Below are 14,018 nucleotides of genomic sequence, written 5' to 3' on the forward strand. Positions count from 1 at the left end.
TAAATAAATATATTTATTGCTTTAATAAATATTCATTTAAGGTTATGGGTGAATATCTTGTTAAATATAAAGGGTATTTCTTAATTAACCATTTAAGATTTAAAATTAATTTTTAATAATTATACTCATATCAGCTATTTAATTATTTTATTTTTTCAAAAGATATTTTAAATTTATCTAAATAATGTTTTTAGTAAGGATTTTGATTTATTTTGTAAGCTTTTGAAGTTAATAAAATATCATTGGAAATACTTTCTTAATTTTCATAAAATATAAAATAAAACTTTAATGAATTTTTGAAAGTTTTTTAAAGTAAAAAAGTTTACAAAATGAATATATATACATATATAAATAAATATTATTTTATTATTATAAGTAAGTTCTTTTTCAAAGTTTTATTTCTAAATTTTATTATATTCCAATGACTTCATGTGTTAATTTATCACGCTTTGTTTGCTATTAATTAACTATCACATATCCTTCTCTGAATCCTTATAAGTTAGAGAGGTCATCAACGATCTTATGAGTTCCATAGTAAGCATGTTATGCTACAGGTTCTGAGATGTTATGAGCTAATGCAATACATTCAACTCCTTCAATACTCATAGAATGACCATCTTCAAGCAAAAAGCTATAAACTGCATCAGCTTATTCAAATATAGTCTGACCTAAGGATGAAGGGAACTACCACTATTATTCATGCATTAAGCGGACAGGGTGCCAAGGAGTTATTAAAAGATTGCCTAATTTGACAAAACTATGATTACTGCCTGTACATAATGTCTTTACTACACATACGACTTTAACTGCTTTATTTCCTATTCTTGGGCAAATAACAATATCACCTTTTCTAATTTCTTCTACATTCTTATATTGATTATTTTCTAACAAAACTTTACATTTACCATGAATGCATCCACCACTAACATCGTAGAAATCATTCAAGTTGACTAAATCGTAAAACTTAGCATAGAGCTACCTATCATCGTTAATAAACTATGACTTGAATTTATTTCCACAGAATATTTTATCTGTAATTTCTCTTATTTTCTTGAATAAAATACTTCCATAGTTTTAAAGACTTTTGTCTTTGAAATTGCTACATTGTTACAAAAAATGAGCCTAACAGAGGGAAGGCAAGTAGTTAACTCCCCAGTTTTTAAAATGATCTTGATTAGAAAAAGCAAGTTTAACTTCTCCTTGTAAATCTTAGAGGATGCACTCTAAAAATGCAACAATTGCATCATTTTCTTTTGCTTTATTCTAAATTTCTACTTGAAGGTCATCTATATTTTTGATAGCTCTGTCTTAAAAACCTGTATTCATTCTGAGTATGCTTTGTTTTATTTTTTCAATAAATAAAAAACGCACATAGTGACATTCATCATCTATCATAGCATTTTAAACTACTTAAACATCTTTCTGTGAAACTGTTTCTATGTCTTAAGGATTATCTCCAACAAACAATTTATATTTAAGTGTATAAGTTATTTTCACATCAGATAGTTTCCTATTTTATTATGGAAGAATCTTAAGGATTAAATCTTTAGTCTGACCATATCTGATAAGCCCTAAATTGAGATCTAAAGTTGTATTTTTATTAGTTTTCTTAGCTTAAAACGACTAACTTTACATAACTCCTTCTCCATCAAAAGTATAACCCTCTGAAAGTTATAAATTTAAATGAACGTTGTTTGCCATGGTAGAGAGAATGTTAGCCAGAGCATTAGAAAATACAGTTCCTAGCATGCTGGAATCAGAAATGAAAGAAAATATTCCATTTTATTCTTGAGACAATTCTAGCATCAAATCTGTATCTAAATCATTTCCGAATCCAAATGTGAAAATAGAAAACTAAATAGCAGGATGTTATTCTTTCCATCTTCTTAACATTTCTACATGCCCTATAGCAGGAATCATAGTAGGTCTTCCGTCTGTGAACAGAAAAATGCATACATTTTAATTAGGTCTGAATCCCTTTTTAATAACCTCTAGGGAATCTTAAAGGCCACCCCAAATATTTGTTTAACCTCCTGCCCACATCTTATCAATCTCAGTAAAAGCTACATTCTTGCCTTAATCATCCATTTCTGTCAATTCAAAGTATATCTTGGAATGAGTACTGAATCCCACTAAAGCTAATCTATCTTAAGGATTTAATGAACTTGCTATAGTCTTCACTGTGTGTTTTACTAAATCCAAAGTTGTCATATCAGATTCCTTTTTGCCTCCATTCTTTTAATGAATCACTAACTTGGATCCCATAGATAAAGAGCCATCGACTAAGCAAACTATGTTACAGGGATGTCTTTCTAAGTCATCAGGGGGAATAACACTGACTCTTACATAATTCTTAGTTTAACTGAGCTGTAGATCAAGCTTAGTATTCTTTTCCATTTTTTTATGTTAGTTTATAAAGTAAATCTTCTAATTAATTTTATTTTTTGTAAATAACAATAATTAATTCGGTTTATATTCTACCAAGAGATCAGTATTTAAATAAAATAATAGATTGATATGTAATATTTAAATAAATCTTAGAATGAAACAAAGATAAATAAATAAATAGATATTAACATTTTTTTTATCAAAAATCACTCAATCTATTTTAATTTTTAGCATTATATTTTTTCTTGTATATAAGTAAATTTCTTATCAAATCACTTATAGTCTATTTTTTTTAGTGAATTCCATTATATTTTATCAGAAATATAAATTTATTTTTTTTGTGTTGATTTTCTGATTAAAGTCACTGAAATTTTGCAATTAAAATTATTTCTCCTATAAATTAATAAACTTTTAGTTGTTTTTTAAACAATTGTTAGAAGAATATTATGAAATCCCTTAAAAATTATAAAGAAAATAAAAAGAATAAAATTATTGTGTTATTATTCTATTACTGTTATTAACAAAATCTAAATAAAAATTAATACTTATCTGATTATATTTTAATATTTATCATTTTTTACTTCCAATAAATAAAAATAAAATAGAAATGTAGTAAGTTATTAGTAATATTATATTCTATCTTTTGTAAATATCATGTTAGTTTTAGTTAGTTCATGAAAATACATACAAAACGCTATTATTATTTTTATGAAATGCTGATAAATTTAAGATAGATAGCATTATAATTTCAAATTAAAATAGTGATGGAAGCATTAAGCAAAATTAATTAGTTTTTAAATTTAAAATATTTTTTTGTTGTCTTATTAAAATAAATAAATAAATTCATTTTGAGCATTGTAATCAATTAATTTTTTAATTTTTAAAAATCTATCTATCTATATTATTTGTTATAGTTTTTATACTTTTGTAGTAGAATGTATACAAAAAAGTATTTAAAGTTTTTAAGCACGTTAAGCAATGAAGAGTAAACGAAATATTTAATTGAGAGAAACAAAAATTAAGAAAACGAAATAAAAATTGAATTCAGAAACATTTTAAATTATTGGTTTTAAATTTATGGAGAAGATGGAAAGATGACATTTCAATAATTTTTTTATTTTTGGAGTAGAAATACTGATAAATAAGCAGACAGAGAACCAGAGAATATATCCAAAAATTTCTTTACACGCCATGCAAAGGAAGGGAGTTAAGAATGGAATTTATAAAGTTTTCTTTTGTATTTCACTGAAAAAAGTGTTCAGCGTCCAAATTTAGTTCTAAGAATGTTGCTATTTCATGATTTTGATTATTCTCTCAAAAAATTAGGAAATGAATTAAGTTTGCAAAATGATTATGGTTCTCAAAAAATATAGGAAGAGAAGGATTTAAAATTCTTTACTAAAAGAATTGATTGTCATAAAATTTGTTTAATATCAAAGTAAAATCGCTCTTTGACTTCTTATTAATGAGTCTTTCTTTAATTTTTAAGAATAGAAGATGCATCTTTGTACAATATATTTCTTTCTAAAATTCATAGCATTAGCTATTTATATGAAGGATACTAGTAATATTAATATTTAAACCACCAAAATTTATTTTGTTTTCGATATAACATAGTGGCTTTTTTGTTATGGAAGAATACTTAAAGCTTTTGAGTTACCATAAATGCCATCTGTAAAAAGTAGATATCAGGCCTTTGAAAGTAGCAAGCTTTCTTAGAGTTAGCTTTTAAGAAATAGAGGAGCTGTCTAAAATATTACTTTCAATTAAAAATATTTCAATTTTGGAATTAACTTTAAATATAAAGTTTGATAAATAAAGGTAAATCAATCAATCAGTGAAGCAAATAAAATATTTAAATTAAATTTATTTTAAGTTTTAAAGTTAACTTATAAATTTATATTGTAAACAAACATAAGGTCGTAGATGAATGAATAAAGTTGGATTACATATTAAGAAAATGCTTAATAATCTATTTAGAATCTAAACAAAGCTCTATAAATAATATTATCATACCATATTCAACTTACTCACTTTAAATATAGACTGAAAATTTAAGAGTAAATAATTAAATTAAAGAATAATTAGTAATTAATTATATTAATTAATTTTAAAATACAGAGATGTTTTCTCAAAGGAGGATTAAAGATAAATAATAGAGAACCTCAATGTAGTTCCTGTCAAGCAAAAAATTATATTATTCTTTTAGGCATCTTAAAAAGCTTAGTCTAACTTTAGCTTTAGGAAGGAAATATTTTGGGATTGCTTTAATATTATGTTTGGAATTTAACAATCATAAAAAGAAGTTTGATGTTAGCTTTTATAAAGACAGATCAAATACATTTAACAAATAAATTTTTTAAGAATAAAATAATTCAAAAATCATTTGTAAATAAAATTAAGAATAAAAAAAATTCTAATAAATATAAAAATGAATGAATATTTTACTAATATAATTATTAATAAATCATAAAATTCAAATAAAATTAATTAATTAAAAGCCAATTAAATCCATTTTATTGAGATACTTCAAAAATAAATAAAGTTAAGAAAGCTTATTTATTTATTTATTTATTTATAAATTAATTAACTGATTTTTTTAGTTTATGATAATAATATTTATATTATAAAAAAATAAATTAGTTTAATAATTAAAAATGTTTATAATTTAATTTAATAAATAAAATAAATAAGTAATTTGAATACTTAAAAATATTAATTTTTTTTCCTTATTAATTAAATATACCTTAAATCTTATTATTATTAATGTTATTTCAGCTTTTTTCCAAATAATTTGTCATTAATTTTTAATAATTAATTTCAATTAATAACTATTAAAAAATAAATAGCAAAGTAGAAATATCTAAGTATACTTAGTTCTATACAAATTTTTAAATAGTAAATGAATTAGCATTACATCTAAAAACAAAAAGAATTTTAAGATGCACAGAAACTAACACAGTAAGAAATATATGAATTACAAGAACGATAAAAATATGAGGCAATATACTCTCCAAGAACCTCTCTAAAGCGAAAAAGAGATGAAGAAGCAAATTTACTTAGCGAGATTCTACTTAAATTAGATCCGTTTACATTGAGCATTCTAAAGAATGATTTTGAAGCCGCAGGAGGAGAATTAAAAGTAAACGAATTTGTAATAATGATGAGACATCATTTATCAGATTGGAGATAAGATTTAACAAATAGAGAACAAAAGTTAAACATGTATGTTTTTATTTATTTAGTTAGTTAGCATTTACTTACTGTTTTTATTTCATTTAAATTTTTGTTTATTTAAAGTTGCTTGTCAAATTTCTTTGAGCAAGTGGATATGAATCTCAATGGGCTATTGGCATGGGATGAATTATCAAATTTTGTGATGGGAAAATCAGTTTCATTAAACAATAAAAGGAAAGATGTTGTTAAGTAGTATACTAAATAAGATGTTGACATAAATTATAAAGTAAAATCAAGTATCATTAAAAAAGTGATCTATATTAGTGATATTGATAAAGTTGCTTTCTTTGAAGAAGGATCTTGCATCGTTCAAATTTTAAATCACATTGACGGAACAATAGTTCCAAAGCCTCTCAAAATAGAGCCAGATGATTATTTAATTAATTCTACCAGTATTAAAAAAGACAATTAAGATTTTTATTATATAGATGAAAAAATTATTTAAATTAAAATGGTTACTCACATATTAGATATCATATATATTTCTGATGTCAAGCATAAATGTTTGATGGTTTCAACTACTGACAAATTTGTACGTGCTTATAAGTAATCAAATTATTTTAATTATTAAAACTATTATAATCTCAATTTATTTATGTATTAAAATTATGAGAATCCTGCCAAAAATATTTAATTGATTTTAATATTTAAATCATTATTGAAGAGTATTCTTTAATTTTAAAAATGCTATAAATAAATTCATTCATAAAATATAAAATCAATCATAAAATACCATTTTTTTAATCAAAGTTTATTTAGCAAAATATTAAATTTTAAAAATTTAAAATAATATTTAATAAAATTTCTTATGATATGATTAAAAGGAATAATTTATAAATAGAACCATTCTCAAAAATTTGACATTTTATTAATATAATATGTCTAATATTAAGATCATAAGTTTTATTTTTATTTTAAATCAAATTAAATATTTTAAAAAAAAATTTTATTAATCAATTGGTGCTTTAATATTTTTAATATTAAATTTAAGAAATATTTTAGATATTCAAATTAAATTTCCTAAATTGTAAAGAGTGTTATTATTTACATTGATATTTTGTATTTCAAATAAATTAAAAAGAAGATGAATGTTTATATTAATTCTTTTTATAGGTTTGCAACAATTCTATTTTTATATAATTTATAGAATTTTGAATGGGGGATTTGTGCCTTTAACAGAAATAAGAAATAATACTTTTGTCAAGGAGTAAATGCTTTTTAAACACGAAGTTAATTGTATGAGCTGGGATGATTCCAGAGAAATTCTGTTTTGTGGAGAACTTGATGGAAGTATTGAGCTTTGGAATCTAAATAAACTCTACCTCGATAAAGAAGAGTAAGGAGAGAAACTAAAAAAGAAAGGAGATACTAATAATTTCTTTTAGTTTTAAAAGAATATAATTCTTTAAGGAGGACATAACGATATAATAACAAGTTTAATTTGTCTTCCTAAGCTCTAATTTATGGTTTCGGGAGGGTTAGATTGCAAGATAAATCTATGGGATACAATAGAAAATAAAATAAAATTTACTTTTAAAGGACATACAAGAGGAATTACTTCATTGGCATTTGATCCTGCTACCATTTTACTGTTTTCAGCAGGTTTTGATCACTGGGTAAAAATTATTTTAAATATCAATAAAAAAATAAAATTTTTGTTTGATTAAATGAAATAGATAGGTGTATGGAACCCTTACACCGAGCATATGGTTTATAAAATATCTGATTTTAGAAATTCTCTTCAACATATTATAGTTATAGAAGGTTCAAATCAACTGATTTCTTTAGATATTAAAGGGAATGTTAAAGTTAGAGACATTCAAAAATTTAAAGAAAGATAAAATTTTTCTATTTAGCAAGATGAGCATGGATTCAATTTTAATCCTGTATATTTTACTTGTATAAAATCTACATCTTTGAAACTAATTTTTTGTGGGTAATCCATTGCAGCTTATAATTATGATTATGGATTTAATCCTAATGTATGTGATGATCTAAAACCTTTATGTTGCATAATGAATACTAGATAAATTAAATTTTACACACCAGCAGGTATTAAGAAATATTTCAAATTAATAACTATAAAAAATATTTTTGTTACTTTTACTAAATATGAAGTAATTTTGATATCTTTTATATGGTTTCGACATTGAACTATCTGATAAAGCTTATTTTTTAAAAATGCTTAATTTAATTGATTAACTGAAATATTTTTTTTTATTTATAGGACCGAGACTGAAAGTTTGGTGTGGGCTAACAGGAGAAGTAGATAAAATATTTTTAGATATGAGTTAAGAATATTCCGAAATAACTGCATTTTGTCTTGATAGCTTCGAAAAAAGAATGATTATTGGTGATAAGAAGGGATATGTAAATTCTTTTAATTGTGAAAACGGAGCCAAAATTAAGTCACATCCCAAACACTCTGCCCCAGTAATTTTTATAAAAGATTGCTTAGAGCTTGGAGTAGTAGTTACAGTTTCAAGTGATAATATCATAAATATTGTGAGCAACCATTACGATGATGACAAAGACTCTCTTTTGAGGTCTATCAAGCTCTTAGATCATTATATCACTTGTATCGATATTTACATTGAGTATAATTCAATAGTCTTAGGGTTTTATACTGGTTAAGTAGGATTCTTTGACATGAACTCTGGAAAATTTCTAGGATAGTATTCAGATAAGCTATCTAATCATCAAGTCACAGATATTATGTCTCTCCCAGATATGCCATTTGTAGTATCTTCATGCTAAAATGGTTAAGTAAACAAAATATAACAAAAAATTTGTTAAAAATTAATTTTTTATTTAAAAAACAAGATTCAATTTATTTCTGGACCTCCTTTGTTTTACAAATTCTAAGTTGTGGAAAGCTTTTAAAATATAGACTAAGAGTTGTTTAACAAAGACTCTGAACTGGAAGATGTGGGAGTTTCTAAGATAAAGTATTGCAAAGAAAACTAATAATTGTTTGTAGCAGATTTCAAGGGCTATTTAAAATGCTATGATATATCCAAAATAATTTCAAATTTAAGTGAAAATATAGAGCAGCTCAAGCTAAATTCTAAATTGAAGGAAGATAAGCATACCTTCTATAAGAGCATGAGAGAATATTTCTAATTTAATGTGCAGACAGAGCCTACAGCAATTTGGAATACCAAGGCTACTTCAGAATAAATTACATTCCTAGAATACAACGATGTATACAAACTATTGTTTGCTTGCATTAGTGATAAAAATGTAAGGAAATATTTTCAATTAAATAATGAAAAAATTTTAAGCAATTCAATCCATTTACAAATTTAAAATTAGATTTTTTCAGATTTTTTTAATTCAATAGCGAAAAAATTTTAAGCAATTCAATCCTATTTTTATTTAAAATTAGATTTTTTTCAGATTTTTGCTTGGGTTTAAAAAATAAATTTAATTGCTTTTTTCTTTATAAAAATTACTAATTTTAAAATTGTTTTTTTAAAACTTAAAATTAATTGAAGAAAATAAATAAATAAACTTATTATTTCAATCAAAATCTTTTTTATGAACATTTGATTAAATGTTGAGGAGAATTTATGAGAAATTGTTATTTATAATAATATCATTATTAATTAATTAAATAGGTTATGATCTTTGACTCAGTAAAAGGATAATATATTGATTCGTTAAGATAAAACGAGGACAGCTTAATTCAAATCCCTATCGGATATAGAAAAAAAAATACAATAGAACTATACGATCACAGCTTAAAGATAAGAATAGATAGAACAAAAGAAGAAGATGAATAGATTGAAAGACAAAAAAAATTGGATTACTTAACTTAAATGAAAAAGAAAATGAAATAATAATAAAAACTAGAGTTATAAAGTAACATGAGCTAGCTTAATTCTTCTTTTAATTAAAGTTATTATGACTCAGAGTTATAAAGTCCAAGAGATGATAAAAGTATTCTTTCAAGTAGCAAGGGTATGCAAAGTACTAGCGGAGGACCAAATAATATATTTTAAATGCAAGGATCATATGAAAATAAAGACGAATAAAATGATGCCGAAATGTAATTGGATGATCAAAATAAGAATATATTTTTAACAAACAATGATAGGAAATCTAGATAATTTGATTAAGTAATAGAAGAAGCAGATAGCTCTAGATCTATTCAAGAAGAATAAGAGAATGACATAGATTCAGAGAATACAAAAGACCCTAAAAATGAAGCTCATAATTTACTTGATGATAGAAATGTTTATTTGCAGTATCCTGAATGTGAATTTAATGCTTTTTATTTTTGGAAGTTGGTTAAAAAAGAACCGTATGCGTCTTAGAAAAGTAAACCGTAGTGGAAGTTAGAGTTGGATATTAAAGCTTATTATGAAAAATATTTGGAAGACATGAAAAAAGTTGAATAAAGTATAAATGAACTTGAGAAAAAAACAAAAATTATTTAAATTTAAAATTAAAAGTTTAAAATTATGAGATTTGAGGTTGATTTGAGTAAGTTTGATCCTTAGCATCACTTTCAACCAAAAGTTGCTGCTAATTAAAAAGAAGAAGACTTAGATGCTGATGAAGAATCTATTGATGCTAAAACAATAGCAATGAATTATTAAAAAAAGTTGATTTAAAATTAAGAAAAAAAAGATTAAGAACAAAGAGTTAAGATAAATTATAATTAAATTTGGGAAAACTTATCAAAAAACAAAACAAATAGCAGATTTTATGATAGCAGACACTATTTGCAGTTAGTAAAAAATAAACCAAACTTAACAAAAGAACAGGAAGATAAAATATTGGAAGTATATCAAGCTCTAAAAGGCATAGAATAAATTGATTAAGTTGAAGAAGATAAAAAGGATAAAAAAAGCAAAACAACAATTAAAGAAAATACCAAAAAAGCTGAAATTTTAAATAACACATAATAAACAAGAGACAGCATTAAGTCCTTAAAATAATAAAAAGAAATTAAAAAAGGCCAACTTGATCAGTAAATTTTACAAGGAAAAAGAGGTCTTCTGAAATTAAAAAAAGAATAAAGTGAACCTTAGGTTAATCCTGAATCCAAAACAAAAACTGATTAAGAAATCGATTCTTAAAAACGTAACTCAACTATAAATTCTAGCAGAAAGAGTTAAAGGCTTTCAAAGTTAGCTATTGAAAACTAATAAGATTTAATAGATGAATTCCCAAATAAATAAGATATGAAGGACGACTTAAATTCTACCATATCACAGCATGATGAAAATAAAAATGAATAAGAATAAGCCTTATTATTTATGAATAGTAAAAATGAAAAAATATAAAATTATCTTAAGCTATTAGAAGAGTAAAAGTAATAGAATTTGCTATTATTTGGTTCTGAAAACCCAACAAAAATTCTAAAAAGCTAGTAAACTAAATAGGAAATTTAAGTTAATCACACTCACTAGCACTCAGTCACTTAAATGATTGCATAAGCATTCAATCAAGATAATTCAAAGGAACTTGATCTAGATTAAATGGTCAAAAGAATTACTGAAAAATTCAATAAATGAGTAAATTTTATTATTGATAGATAAAGCATTTATGCTAATCTATTTATGCTAAATATAATAAGAAAAAATAAAAAAGAAATATTGAATTATTAATTTATTGAATTAATAAAAATATCAAATATGTGCCGTATATTCTAAAAAGAAATTAAGTTGTAAAAATCTTTTATTTTTCTTGATATTATAAAATTAAATTTTAGCTTAAATTTTCCAAAAAAAAGAGTTGAATGTTGATTAAAAATTATAATCAAACAGTATATTTATAATTTTTTTAAAGAAGTATAGGGTATTTGTTTTATTTGATTAATTTTATTAAATTATCTCCGTATGAATTTTATATCAAAAAATTTTTTAACTGAATTAGTTAGACATAGATATTAGTAAAAATTAAATATTTTATATAAATTGTTTTTATTAGTTTACAGAAATTGATTGATTGATTAATTGAATTGTTTAGTTTTATTTTAAATTTGTTATTTAGCATAAAAATAGAATAAATTTTGTATTGTTTTTTTAAATACAAGATAAAGTTTCAATAATGATGAAATTAAAATGGAAGGATGATTTTTGTTTAATTCATAAATCTTATTTAATGAGCTAAAGCTAATCAGAGATGTTTGTATTTTTTTATTTACTGCATTCAGCGGCATACTATAAAATTTTAGAATAAGTGTAGAGGTGTTGATCACTTTCATCACCTCTAAAGGAAGGAATAATGAGGGAGTTGTTAAAATCTAATTATACGGCTTCTTAGGAGTTATCTAAAATAATTGAGCTTTCAATACTACCTACTTGTTAAATATCTTTGATATAAAGCCCTGGGTATTTAAAGCATTAATCTCTATACAGACGCTTAACTATCAATTTATTAGTATCAATTTTATCTACAATAGCATCAACATACTACTTTTAAGCAGAAGAGTAAATTACTAAATTAAATATTTTACTCATTTCAAGCAAAAATATATCTAAACCAGGTCTTTTTTTAAGAGTAAAAAATTAGACTGACTGCTAAGATGGATGAATGACTTGCACGATATCGGGATTGTCCTATTCGTTTACTTTTTCTTTAAGTTTTTACTTATATGGTTAAGTATATACAAGAGTTTCATCTAGATCAAGAGCTAATGTGAATCTTTTCTTCATTGAAGGATTAGATTGCAAAGAGTTGAGTTAATCTTCTCTCTCTTGATTGATGATTCTTTTCATATTTATATTGTTTTAGGATCTCTTAAATGGGTCTTTTTTATCATGTTTTTTTAAAAGTATGCTATTTAGGATAGGAAATACACTGAATATAATTCTCATGGTATGATAAAACACTGTAGTTATTACTTTCCAGATAAAGCCGACTATCAAAAGGACAACTTATATGATAAGTACAACTAATGCTAAAAGCTTTACAGCAATCCATTGTATAAATCCCAAAAATACTTGCCAAGACTTCTAGCTTGCCATTTTTAAATGAACCATAATTTCATTGACATCATCTCTTGAAGGTAGTTTAGTAGGTTCGTATCTTTCATCATACATTTGAAGAGTTTTTTCTTTCTTTTTACTTCCCTTTTTTTTAAGCTTTTTATTTTGTCCTGCTTCCGATTAATCATTTTTGGAAAATTCACTCTAAATCTCAGAATTATTATTAAAATCTGTAGAATAGCTTACAGCACTCACTGAGGATTGCTTTCCATAACTTGATTTTCTTTGGCTAACTCCTCCATTGAACTAAGAAATGCTTTCAAGTTCTTCAAATTGATCTTTGTCAGAGCTATTATCAGAGTCATTCTTATCAGAAAAATTATCAGGAACAATGCTAAACTAAATAATTTTAAATAATTTATTTATTTAAGAGAAATAAATCTTGTAAATCCTAGCTATGTTTAAATTTTGATGATCAGAACATTAAAAATTACACTTAGCATTTGTAAGCAAACGAAGTTGTGAATTATGTTTAATATTGACTAAAAAATGAAATGAATTGTGAATATATTAATTCAAATAATTACTGGATTTGAATTTCTTGACCCAGAGTAAGAGCTAGACTTTTTAATGTTCTTTACAGGAACATTTTCTTCTGGCTCTTCAACCTTAGATAAATCTGTGTTGCTTTAAATGGAATTTCTATTTTTCCTTTTGTTTCCCATATTGATAATTAATTATTTGCTTGCTATTTATTCTGATTGCTATAAAGAAGTGTTGATATTTGTTGCTAATTTACTTGCTTAATTGCTTGATTAAAATTATTCAATAATTTTATTTGTTTATTTATTTATTAACTAATTAATTCAATTTCTTAAAGCACGATTAAGTAAAATGTAATTCAACGAATCAATGACATGATATTCTAAATATAAAACAAATAAATAGACTTGTATATACATTTCTAATAATAACCAATCCACATCTTTCATTCTTATGTATCTTTATAATTTACATTAAAATGATGCTAAAATAGATATAATTTATCATCACTATGATGATGTTTATATTTTTAATGTTTCTTCTAAATTAATTATTTGATATATTTCAAACTTGTTTGGTTATTCATTAAATATAATCATAAATTTAGATTTAAGTATGTATGTGTATCCCTCAAAGTATTACAAAATAAAATAAAGCTTTTCTTACATAAATTTGAGTAATATTATCAGTTTTTTTTAATGATATTTTTAATTCTAAAAAAAGTAAATAATAAAATTTTTTAAAATTCTTTTTTCTTAAATATTTCAAAATATATATCATATATGTCCGTCCTATATTCTTGTTGACTAGATTTTTTTTTAATTACGTGTTTTTTAAAAGAATCAAATAATAAATTTAAATATTATTAATTCTAAAATAAAAATATTCTAATGAATGTTCATATGAAAT

The 14,018-nt window shown here is 23.7% G+C and overlaps 4 protein-coding genes across 4 annotated transcripts; 2 read left to right on the plus strand and 2 right to left on the minus strand. All coding sequences in view use genetic code 6, as the record gives it.

Annotated features, from left to right (window-relative positions):
• Nucleotides 1-387: 387 nt before the first annotated feature.
• On the minus strand, nucleotides 388-2,397 carry TTHERM_00214760 (von willebrand factor type A (vWA) domain was originally protein; the record flags this gene model as incomplete). The annotated part of the gene is made up of 1 exon (XM_001007172.1): nucleotides 388-2,397. One exon carries the CDS (start codon nucleotides 2,395-2,397, stop codon nucleotides 388-390), a length of 2,010 nt encoding a protein of 669 aa, XP_001007172.1.
• Nucleotides 2,398-3,579: 1,182 nt separating this feature from the next.
• On the plus strand, nucleotides 3,580-4,043 carry TTHERM_000214779 (transmembrane protein, putative; the record flags this gene model as incomplete). Its single annotated transcript, XM_012795391.1, has 3 exons — nucleotides 3,580-3,826; nucleotides 3,878-3,952; nucleotides 4,006-4,043. The coding sequence occupies 3 exons, from the start codon at nucleotides 3,580-3,582 to the stop codon at nucleotides 4,041-4,043; spliced, it is 360 nt and encodes a 119-aa protein (XP_012650845.1).
• Nucleotides 4,044-5,290: 1,247 nt separating this feature from the next.
• On the plus strand, nucleotides 5,291-11,150 carry TTHERM_00214780 (WD domain, G-beta repeat protein; the record flags this gene model as incomplete). Its single annotated transcript, XM_001007174.1, has 7 exons — nucleotides 5,291-5,613; nucleotides 5,689-6,171; nucleotides 6,773-7,241; nucleotides 7,302-7,677; nucleotides 7,853-8,391; nucleotides 8,449-8,868; nucleotides 9,246-11,150. The coding sequence occupies 7 exons, from the start codon at nucleotides 5,291-5,293 to the stop codon at nucleotides 11,148-11,150; spliced, it is 4,515 nt and encodes a 1,504-aa protein (XP_001007174.1).
• A 573-nt stretch (nucleotides 11,151-11,723) lies between these two features.
• On the minus strand, nucleotides 11,724-13,291 carry TTHERM_00214790 (NLI interacting factor-like phosphatase; the record flags this gene model as incomplete). Its single annotated transcript, XM_001007175.2, has 2 exons — nucleotides 11,724-12,965; nucleotides 13,154-13,291. The coding sequence occupies 2 exons, from the start codon at nucleotides 13,289-13,291 to the stop codon at nucleotides 11,724-11,726; spliced, it is 1,380 nt and encodes a 459-aa protein (XP_001007175.2).
• Nucleotides 13,292-14,018: the final 727 nt, after the last annotated feature.

The sequence above is a fragment of the Tetrahymena thermophila genome, assembly GCF_000189635.1.
Source record: "Tetrahymena thermophila SB210 genomic scaffold scf_8254815, whole genome shotgun sequence".
NCBI classification, from domain to species: Eukaryota; Ciliophora; class Oligohymenophorea; order Hymenostomatida; family Tetrahymenidae; genus Tetrahymena; species Tetrahymena thermophila.